The sequence below is a fragment of the Conger conger genome, chromosome 17 (assembly GCF_963514075.1).
Source record: "Conger conger chromosome 17, fConCon1.1, whole genome shotgun sequence".
Classification (NCBI taxonomy): domain Eukaryota; kingdom Metazoa; phylum Chordata; class Actinopteri; order Anguilliformes; family Congridae; genus Conger; species Conger conger.
This window is the reverse complement of record NC_083776.1, coordinates 27,797,398-27,809,380: the sequence shown is the minus strand read 5'-3', so window position 1 is coordinate 27,809,380 and position 11,983 is coordinate 27,797,398. Positions and strand designations below refer to the sequence as shown.

Here is an 11,983-nt window from a genome sequence, read left to right as displayed (position 1 = left end):
GGGTACAAATACACATGCTTTGTAGTGCTTCTGCTAATATACAAAATCCCCAAGTTCAGCAAGTGTACAGTATACTACATTTTGCTTATGAATAAGACAAATGCATGGTTTGCCTAGTAGTAAAAAAACACAATTTACAAACCTGTTTTTAGTCATGTACTGTACTCCATAGTTCATCTGGATGACAGGTCTTTCTCTTCATTCTGCTTTCACTAAGTTATATAATCAGCGAAAGCATCATTATCATTTTGTAGCTCAAGACCACAGCAAGTCAAGTCATCAGAGACATACATCTCTGTCTTCTCATTGGCAGCACTTATTTCCCCAACCTCCACTGTTAATTCTGGAGAGGAGAGCATGGAGGGGGCGTATTGTCAAGGGATTCTTATCGTAATTGTTTTCAGAAATCTGAAATCTCCAGGAACAATTCTAAAGGGTTAAATTATTTCACATAATTATCTGAAGGGACTGAGTGGGTGCTCAAACTTGAGTTTGAGAACCAGGCATTCTAACCAATAAACCTGCCGCACAAATATCTTAGACTCTCAGGCATTTAAAAAATGAAAATGTTGATATAAAAATGTGAAATAAATACACTTATTTGGAACTCTGTTTCACATGTCTTTGCTGGCCTCCAACAGCTTATATGGCCTTTTTCAGTTCCTCTTACATCAAGCGCCTTTGAACCACAGTGCAGTCCTTATCCTTCTGTAATCATAATGAGAATTACACCCCTTTTCAACAGTCCAGACAATAATATGTAATAATGGATTATACTCACCATGCAGGTATATGTTTAATGAAAAAGCATGTAGTACTGCACTCTGGTATTTACATTCAAAAGAACAGAGTGGATGCACGGATGTGCCCTTAGGGTAGGCTACTACAAAATGCGTGCCAACCATAAAATTTGGCATGACAGCAGGAAATGTTTTTTTTTATGTTAAAGGGCTAATATTGATCTTTGAATAGAGGAAATGTAATTGCTTGGGGGAAGACAAGACGTGGATTATTTCTGCTTTTACTCTTTAGGGAGTTCCTATATTATATATTATGACAAAGTGGTAATTTAAACCAGAGGTTTTCCATTATCTACATTAATAGATTTTATGGTGCATTATTGTGTATTTACTGAGTGTATAATCGTGATTTACTGAATGGTTGTCTTATATTGTTTTATCATCACGAGATTAGACGATGGTGAAATTCAGTCAGAACGAAAACTGGCACTCCAGAGATAGGCAGTTATGCGATTTCTAAAACTCCATTCCATGTTTTGCCAAGCGCTCTGACTCGATGCCTTGGTAATGTGCAGTGTTGAATATCTCTCTCACTGGGATTTCTGGTTGCCCCTCACAGATGTAGCTACTAAAACAGTGTCTCCGTTTGTATGAGAGAAGTTGACTGAACAGAACGAGACCGTTAGTTCCCAAACCGGATTTATGTGGCTGAATTTGGGCTCGGGACTATTCATACCCAAAGTAAAAGGGTGCATCGGCTGCATTGGTTGCGAAGTAAAGTGTGTGTTCTGATTGATCAAGATTGTCCAATCTCCAGTGGAAGAAAGTGGAAAAAGCATAGAGCTCTCTGTTGGTAATACACCGCGGATTGCTCTTGCTGTCTTGGTGGCTCAAATCGGAGAGGACCGTCCGTGGAGCAAATACGGATTAATCACAGATGTGTACGATGTTGAGAATACAAGCCGTGCTTTGCACTTTCTCAGTGCTCTTTCTTGCAGTTGGAGCAGATCTGAAAGCGCGAACCTGCAGTGAGGTCAGGCAGGTATACACCGCTAAAGGCTTCAGTCTCGTTAATATCCCCCTCCAGGAAATATCAGGTAAGGATTTAATGTCAATGTGTGTGTTAAAACAACCTGCCGATTGCACTTCATTGTATTGAGATTTGTGTCGCTTACCCATCACCCCACATTATAAGATAATTAGGGTTCCACACGCTGACATGGGTCAAATCAACGCACTCGGCGATTACCGCCGTGGGCAAATAATGTACCCGGTTAGTTCATCAAGTGCTGGACTTGACGTGAAACGGCCATAGCCTATGCCGAGTATATGTTTTAGGCTTAGCACATCTAGGCTAGTCTATTCAAACGCGTAGCTACCTAATGTTTACCCGACATGCTGGTCAAAATGCAACATGTAGCCAATAATTAAGGTTTGAGTTAATGTTAATGTATAGTTCGCTTGACCCTTTTAACTATGATGTGCAACATATAGTGTAATTAGTAGCCTATCTTTCCCCGCGTCCAGTCTGTCATTGCTGGAGCTATGGATCAATTTTGTTTGGTGACAGTTATTGTAACTTAGGGAATTTATAATGAATTAAATAATTTAATCGCGATCTGATCAAGTTCAACATTTCAACTCCTCGTTCACTATTGGTTTAATAAGGCTATGCCGTACAATGTTGGTAGACCTGAGTATTACCACTGTCGTTCCGGGTAGCCACAAACGTGTCTAACGCCTGCGGGAAGCTAAAAATGTTTATTTATGACTTACTATGTGCGAGCTTTTAACTACCGTGAGCGGAACAAACCAAATCAAAAGCACTGTGCATAAGAGCGGCTTTACTGGATCATAGGTGGAGGGAGCTGCATCAGTGCTAAAGCAGCATGTGCTTATTTTACAATGAGCTAAACGAGGGACTGCCTTTGCAATGCTTTATCTCATTGTACATAAATAAAATGGTTTAAAACTTCCAAGCTAGTCGTGTAATATATTCATATCTTAGTTGTGTAAGATATTAGGTGCATACTAGCAGTGCAGTTGAAAGCATGTTTGTAACAAATCGGAGATGTCAGTGTTTGAAATGGTAAAACATAACTGGAGAATTAGATATGTGAACAGAGAGTTTTGGAGGTGCATGTATAAACCACCTTTGTTAAAGAATAAACTGTAAGACATTAAATCACATTTCCGATTGAATCACTTGGAAAAGTTCACACAGATAGATTAATGCCATATTCGAACTGTTTGAATAAAATTGTTGGTGGTCATTTTAAAACTGATTTGCAATTGTACTTTACTTAACTTTAATCACTTTAAGATTAAGAAAGATCTTCGAAAGATCTGAACCATCTCACGTGAAATAAAGTAGCCTAAATAAACCCCCTTTCTCTGAGTTTAATTGGTTTCTTACTGTTATAACAGCTTGATTGTATTAGTTTTACACGTGCAATACACGGCTGTAATTAAAAAGCAATTTTCATATCAAATGGCTTATAAATTGTTTAAGCTTATTGCCGCTATTAGAAAGGAATGTTTTCCTGTGCTGCGTAGATCTCAAGGGGCTGTGTTTTCATTTCCGTGCTCTGAAATGTATATTTCTCGAAAGTGTTTATGCGTAATAAAGGCGATTATTTATGCAATACGTTACCTGCATTCAAAGACGAAGAACAGTTTTTGCTTGGCAAGGAATGGAATTTATTGGCCACGTGTTACTAGTGAGTTCCAGCTCAGCATTCATGACTCTCCTGTCCAGGCTTAAGAGAAGCAAATAGCAACTATAGAACTACTACTTGATTTATACATGCACATATATTCTTGAGAGATTTTACCAATTAAATCCACAGCAATTGGTTATTGGTTATTCATTTTACAAAATAAATTAATAAAAATTGTATATACATTCATATAGAACGATGGCTGCTTCAGTTCCTATCATAACTTGCACAACATTTTTAAAACATGAATTTTGAGGCTTCCAGGCTTCATATGGTTATAATGTTCAAGTTCATGATTTAAAAAAACGAACTAAAAGTATTGTTAGATGTATCAAATGTTCCATTTCTTGAAGGGAACAGTCTGTCCAGTAGGGGGCCCCGTTTCTACAGTTCGGAGGATTTCAACAGCGCTTGTATCATAGGCCATTAACTGCCTAGGATTAAAGCCTTGTCGTATTATATGCATTTCTGCATGCTGCATACACAGGGTTTATTGTTTAGCATGCATTCATCATGTTTATGGGTTACCTGGGAAAATTGATCATCTGCTGTGTTTCAAATATGGGGGAGCTGCATTGTAGACTCATTGTACTCTGCTTGGAATGGCAATTATAAAGGCTTTGAGTGAGATATTATCTGTAAGGCGTCTACACCTTAGCATCAGCAAACACAGGACTGCTATTAACTGCCAAGCTAATGATGGTGAAGTGTTGGTTTATTTTTTGGGTTGGGGGAGGGGAGGTAGTTGTCTCCAGAGACCATGACTGTGACTATTGGCAGTAGGCTTTAACTGGCAAAGTCATGACACCAGATAACAGCTCCATTTACAGCATTCACCTTCAGTGCAGGAGTGTCAGCTGCCAGGCACTGTGGGTGAGCACTAATGTGACTTTCCAGTTCATTAGTGGTGATTACAGTCGACTGCCCGTCCACCTTTACGCACTGCTCTTTCATTGCGTGAACATACCGAGTGATTCAAAAATAAATAAATAAATAAATGCAGCTAGTGTTACATTGAGATAGTGTTTTGTATTTTTTTTTTTTTTTACTGTCATTTCCAAAATACAGCAGCTGCTTGGCCTCAGTATATAAGGACTCCCAAGAAACCAAAAGATGGCATCTTTGAAATTACATGGCTGCGAATGCCATCATGTAACTGCATTTGAACAAATATTTGCTGTACTTGTAGGCGTACTCGACTGAAAATCCCGAAGTATTAATTAGTTTGCTCAAAGGAATGCGCTTTTAAAAAATTGCACCTTTGGTACCTGATATCTGTATTGTGAGTTAATGACCTTTCTGTGTAAAGAACCTTTAGACTGCATCCATAGCTGGACTCTCTGCACATGTTCTGCAGGTGCAGTGTGAGAATTGGCAGGAGTAAAAAGGCAGAACATCTAATAACTGGTCCACCTGTTTGTGGGCTCAGCGATTAACTGATTAAATCACCCAGAACACGGCCTCTCCTTTTGCCTCTAATCACAGCGAAGTAATGAAAAGATGAGGGGAAAAAAAACCGCAGCTCCAAATGTCAGTCATGTGAAAGCTCTTTGATCACGGCTAGGTGTATGCATTGCTGACTCAATTTGTCCACACCAAAGGTAATGAAGGACATTCATTTACATTTGATATGCCTCACTAAGGGCTCTGAAACCAGACCTTTTCAGCTCATCTCTTCTTTATGTATGTGCGTGTGCGTGTGCATGTGCGTCTGTATGTATGCATATGTGTATGCACTTGCACCTCTGTACAAACTATTGCTTGGGGTATCTTTGTGGATCTAATCTAAGTCTAAGTGTGTGGAGTGCCATGTTTTGGCATTAGATATTGTAGCATCAGTTAAATGTTGCATGGTGATTTGTAATGCTATTAAATTCGGGACAATTAAATGATGAATGTGTTTTGAAGAAACATGGCACATGGATTCAAGCTGTTTCATAAGCGTTTAACATATACACATTAACATAACACATTCTTCAGTTACAATTTATTTTTTTATTTTGTGGAAATTCTGATGCCCTTATTGTCTATTTTGAAGTGTTGTCAGGGATACTCAAATCTGGTCTTTCTATCAAAATCCAGGCCTGGTTTTTTTCCAACCAGGCACAATTAGTGGTACTGATTGGCCAGTCTTCACGCCTGACTCCCCGGTTAAAGGAGGGTGGAAAACCAGCAGTTCTTGGCTCTTGAGGACCACGATTTGAGGAACAGGGTGTTGTGATGGTGTCTGTCAATGGAGCTGTACAAAAAATGGACTGATTGATTGAACTCGCTGGTCTGCACTCGATCAAAATTTGATCTTGTCTTTGACTTGGGAGTAAATGCAAGCGTTGCACTTTTCCCTCTCAGTTTCTTGTGGCAAGTATTCTTTAGCGATCACTGACCTTGGCAAACTGTTTGTGAAGGAAAAAAATCTATTAATTACAAGTTAAATTTAAGGACAAATGTGGAATGAATACTAGCCACTAGCCACTAACTGCTAGTTGGACAGTGGTGCAGACCACCTACACGGATTAGCCTCTTTCCCGTTAGTTCTCAGGCTGTTGTATGGCCTCAGTACTCGGTGTCATAAGTGGAGTGCTTGGAGTGCCATAACACATCTGAGTCTCCATTTATGCCAGGGGTACCCACTCATGTGCCATGAGGGGCTGAGAGTATGCTGTGCAGGTTTTCATTACAACATACCACCACGTCAGCTGATTTCACTCATCAACACACCTTCAACCAGAGAGGAGGGAACTAAGTGATGAAATCAGCTGGTGTAGTAACAAGATGGAATGGAAACCTGCATACTCTCTGCCCTCCATGGACGTGATTGGGCACCCCTGATTTATACATTTTATTTCCCTTTCCCCCCCAAGTGCACAGGTCAAGATCTGGCTACGAACCATGACCATAAAACACTGCAGTTTATATAGAGGAGTGGACTACTTAGGGCTCGTTTTCTTTTCCTTCTGTAATCAGACATACTTCAGTGTTGCAGAGCCCCATTTATAAACGTTTTGATTTGGGATTGATTCGATTTTAAATTCATGAAATTGCGAGATTCTCAGGCTGAATTGCTCAATATTGTGCATCATGACCTTCATAAACAGTCTTTTGTTCTTCCATTAATTATGTCTCGATACATATTTCAGATTAATGTTCCACTGTGCCTGGGACTATTCTTCTCCTTCTCATTCCTCTTATTCTGTTAAATTAGTTTAGTCACACGCTTTGTTCTCAAGGAAGTGGTGCTGTTGAGCAATGGGGACGTAATATAGGGACATGCTGAAATTATAGCTCTGGACATACTGATGTTGGCATAGTTTTGTTGGTGATATAGCCAGGCGTTGGCTTGTGTTATCACTGGCTGCAGGGCTTCGTTCTCCCTGTGCCTATGGCTCTCCAAGCGGCTGTTGAAAGTCACTGTCCACTTCACTCTGTCTGTTCCCGGGGGGGAAACAAACTTTTAGCCGCATCGAGTGTTCATGCAGTCCATCCGAATGAGGCGACTGGCAAAGGTGCCTTTAAGTGTCACAGGTAGTTAGGCTGTACAACGTGCTTCACTGGATAGCTTCTCTATTTGGCTATTTAAAGCAGGGAGAGAGGGAGAAAGAGAGAGGGAGAGAGAGCAGGAGTGAGGCCGCAGGATGGTTTGTATGCGGAGATGCCCAGGTGCTTTGTGTCCAGACTAAGAATATGATTAATAGATATGAGCCGGGGTGTCATGACTCATCGAACGTGGGGTGCGTTTTGGCTCATGCTGCACTTCAGCGAATTAACATGACGTGCCACAGGCCAGAGATCTGTCTGGTCTCTGCATGCCATAATTTGTAGGATGCAAGCTGCTGTATTTTGCTCCATTTGTGACCAATATGAATCCTAGCATGCAGTGTTTTGATGTGTTTGCTTAAATTAAATATGTGTGAAGTTGTTATTTTTGAACTTGGCTTGCAACCACGGATCTGCAAAATGAGTGTCCAGTTTGGATTCTGCACTCCCCTGACGCAAGGTTGAGCCCACTCTACTTCAGTAATGTCCTACTCCAAGCCTTTACATGGACGAATCAAATATTTTAGGCAAATGCTAATGATAGTAGTAATGCACATAGGAATAAGATCCATCGAGTTTACTTTCCACATTGCGAATGCTCAGTGAATCAGTTAATATCAGATCCAACGGGATCAAAAGTATTTTGTCAGAATGCAAATGAAATCAGAGTTGATTCAATACTGAAAATATTGCAGTGCTGCGTTTGCCATGTTTTATGCATTGCCTTTTTAAAAATACACTTTTTACCCGGTGTGTGGCTAGACATGTTCAATTCCAACCCTAATTTGGAATGCCCAAATAGCTATTTGCTGCTGCGTTCTTGTGCGATATCCACTGCCTGTTCGGTAGTTGAAGACCTCTGCGGGCCTCTCCTTAAGGTGTCACCAGCCTGCTTCTTCTCACCCTGAGGCCCACAGCCAAGCTCACACAGAGTTGCTTTGGGCATGCAGTCGAGCAGCAGGGGTCGCTAATGAGCAATGCAATTATGCTGTCATCCTATGGGGTACTAGCCAAAGTGGCCGCTGGCATGGCCTGGACTGAGCAGCCACATCACTTTTAACTGTACATTTTAAAACTGTACTTGCGCAGTCCTCTGAAAATACAGAATTAAACGTCGGATTTGTAGAGGAGCCAAACTATTTCTTCTGGAAATTATATATTGACAAGAGCTGCCAGTAATCTGATGTAGCGGGCCTGAAATCTTTAATGTTAACTGAAAGGTTGCCGGTTCAACTCTCAGGTTGGTTAATCCTATTTGAAAGAAGCCAAATACTTCCTCCAACGCCAACTCTAAAATTGGAGATCATCCCTAAAAGGGTAATGTGCCACCACCATTTGCTGTTGTGCTGTTGTGTCCAGCCAAGCGTTGAGACCGACAAGAGGAGTCTGACGTTTTCTGCTCTCATTTTTCGGGGGAGCATCGACCTGTTTTCTCCATTACGCTGCCTAATGACTGTTGATTTAGAATATGTGCTGGAGTTTCTCAAAAGGCACTGATGGAGGGAAAATTTCTCTCTTTTTTTCTATCTGGGAGAGACCTTCATCCCAGCATAAATTACTATGCTCAGTGAAACTGATAAAATGAGCTTATAAAAGCACAGAATCGCACAGCTCTCTCCATGCCTGGTGGCTTGACTCTACTGAGTATTTACAGCGGAGATTTGTGGGGTCTAATCGCACTCGTGTGTCTCTGCGTACTCTGGGGACTGAACTGGCTAATGGCGCTGCACTTTTTTCTGTTGCTCTGTCTCTGAGGTCCTAAGACCAGCCCTGTGACAGAGCACGTGCTCCACAAAATGACTTTAAGCATGCGATAGGGGTTATCTTACTGTATTTTCGCATCTGGTGCATTTATAGCAATCCCCACCAATTTCACCAGTTAGTCTGATTTTATGAAAAGGTAGCCTCTTTATAGAGGAATGAAATGCCATGTATGACAGGAAATGATTCAGATGGTTTCATCATAGCGTGTATAGCTATTTCCGATATAAAACTGCTTTGAGGGTAAACCATCCCTCAAGCTTCTTATAATGCAGCGCTTGCAGTAGTGATGAGAATTAAAACTAGCACTGGCAGGGAGGAGCGGACAAGATAAGGACCAAGCTGGAGAATACTTTCAGTAGACTATAGGTGGCTTGTGTGGAGAGAATGTGTGCTTTGAATGAATTCAACTTTTCAACCCTGCATTCTGTGAGTCCCCAAGGCCTTTCAGCTTGCCCCCCCCCCCCCCCCCCCAAAAAAAAACCCGCATTGTTTGACGGATGAGCATAGAATTCAAGCAGTACAAAAACTTGATTTGAGCTCTGAGCAGAAATTCATACTAAAGCAACTTTTCAGGTGATATATTGATTCTTTTTTTCAGAAAACAGATTCATGGATTGGAGGATTGCCTTTGTTCAAATACTAGTCTTCAGGTTTTAAGTTTTTTTGTAGCATGACATTTTTATTTGAATGATGAAAAACCTAAAATGGTCCACAATTGTTGCTCGTCATTGTAGACACTGCAGCACTAAGAGTCTTTCTTCTTATATAATTTGTCTAAAAAATACAGTTTCAGTTCTTCGGAATGATTGAATAGCTTCCATGCTTTTTTGTCAGTGACATGGTAAGAAATACATGGTCTCAAAAATATCAGCTCAAGAAGTAGAGAATCATTTTGTTCCTGTTTCAGAATGTCAGACTTTTGTTTTAAATGGACATTTACCTACACAATGGTGCAGTGCACTATGGTACTCTTTGAATGGGACATTTTCTGTTTTCAGTATCATACACTTTCAAATGCAGCTTCCCTTCAATTTTTGTGTGACAGGCAATCAATTCATTGAGTTTCTGCCATACATGTTCTGCAAAGAATATCATTTCCACCACAATACCACCATACAGTGCTGTGAAGAGGTATTTGCTTGATTTTTTTTCTATTATTACATATGTGTCAAATTGGCTGGTTTCAGACCTTGTGGCAAAATATCATATACGACAAATAGAACCTAACTAAACCCAGTAAGCACATTTTTACAATCGTTTTTTCATTTATTTCTTTTAAAAAACCCAAACCCACCCATATCACCCCTGTGAAAAAGCAATTGCCCCCTTAATCTTAATAACTGGTTGTGCTACCTTGTAAGGAGTAATATTTTGTGGGGTCACCAACTCGAAGGAGTAATTTCATGTTAGGGGCACCAAAGCAATCAGACAGACACAGGGGAAATGTATCATCTCAGGATCATCAAACTATAAGGTTGTAGGAGGGAAAACATGTTTATCTGACTCCATTAACTGTAACCGCACTGTTCAGAATATATTATTAATACAAATGAGGAAAGGTGTTAAGGAGCTGAAAGGGAATGAAGAGATGAGACAGATGTGATGATTTATTACTACACATAATCATTCGTTTGGTCATTGACAGCAAATTAACACATTTAATGCCAATAGCTACACACAAGAAAGCATACTGGCTAAGGCTAATACACATGAACACGTTTACCAGCACAGTAGTTGACCAAGTGATACAGCCATACATCTTAGAATATGGTACCAGGGGAACTGTTGAACAGAATCTCCCTAGATGTCCCTTTGGATTTCCTTTTAATGCAATCCTGAGCAAACTTTCCACGCCACACAGTTCCTTGATGAGAAAAGGCCGTAACCACCAAGACACCCCCGAATCCACCAGGCAGTGAGAAAATGCATCGTAAGCTTCCCTAAAATCTTATGATAGTAATAAGATGCTTTGTTGTAATACGATGATTGTGCCCTATCAATTCTCTGGATATCTTATGGGAGTCCATGGTGGTGGTCCAGAGCTATTCCAAACATGTTTGTGGTGCAGGATATCCATATCATAACCCCCGAATGCCACCTCATAAACGCTCAGTATGCAAGTCCATGTATGCTACATACAGTATATCCTGCATTTCTAGATTATTTCCAGTCCTTCACATGTATCATATAATCCCCAGTAATTTACATGCACATACATATAATGTTTTCTTTCAGTCCAAGACTGAAATCCTCAACACTGATGGCTGCAGCAACTTTACTGACAACACAGGCTCTGATTGATGGAATGAAATCCAACACCTCATCCAGTGAATTCGCATTACCTGTCACTATTTCACTGACAAGAAGAGAGATTTGAGACGAAGTCAAGACTGAGCTTGTTGGCAAACCCAGACATCCCACCCTTGCAAAATGATTTCTCGGAGAGAAATTATTGCACTTTACGTGGGCCTACAGATTACGCAATAGGATTGTCCATTTTTCCAATTTCCGGGGGAGGTGGGATGTCTACAAACCCAACGTTACTTTGCTGATTTGGCCTATTTTGTATTTATACCCAATAAAGATGGAAACTGATCTGCTGTATTTGCAATAGAACAATAGGCTACCGGTAGCTGGCATGACCGATCTTAGAAATTACCACCCAAGAGTCTATGTTCAATTTGGACATCGCCAACATCAGGAGCTGAACAATGCTGATATTCATTCATTCATTCATTATCCTAACCAACTTATCCTGAACAGGGTCGCAGGTGGGCTGGAGCCTATCCCAGCATACATTGGGCGAAAGGCAGGAATACACCCTGGACAGGTCGCCAGTCCATCACAGAGCGCACACACCATTCACTCACACCTATGGGCAATTTAGACTCTCCAATCAGCCTAACCTGCATGTCTTTGGACTGTGGGAGGAAACCGGAGTACCCGGAGGAAACCCACGCAAACACGGGGAGAACATGCAAACTCTACACAGAGGCCCCAGCCGACGGGGATTTGAACCCAGGACCTCCTTGCTGTGAGGCGGCAGTGCTACCCACTGCACCATCCGTGCCGCCCACAATGCTGATATATTGAATTTAATTTTATATCAACAATCGCTCACTAAAATGCTGTTTCCTATTTAATATATGAATGTTTAGGAATATTTCATGAATTGACTAATTCATTACCAATTTAATGTTATTTATTGTCACATTGTAACATTTA

At 40.7% G+C, this 11,983-nt stretch overlaps 1 protein-coding gene across 2 annotated transcripts in view; it reads left to right on the top strand.

The window, feature by feature from the left end:
• The first annotated feature begins 1,351 nt into the window (after positions 1–1,351).
• The window catches only part of LOC133117064 (glypican-6-like), a 235,340-nt gene continuing 224,708 nt past the window's right edge, over positions 1,352–11,983 (top strand). For both annotated transcript variants that reach the window (XM_061227159.1, XM_061227158.1), the window contains exon 1: positions 1,352–1,837. In XM_061227159.1, coding sequence (XP_061083143.1) covers positions 1,678–1,837 — 160 coding nt within the window. In that variant the 5' untranslated portion in view covers positions 1,352–1,677. The remainder of the gene's footprint in view (positions 1,838–11,983) is intronic.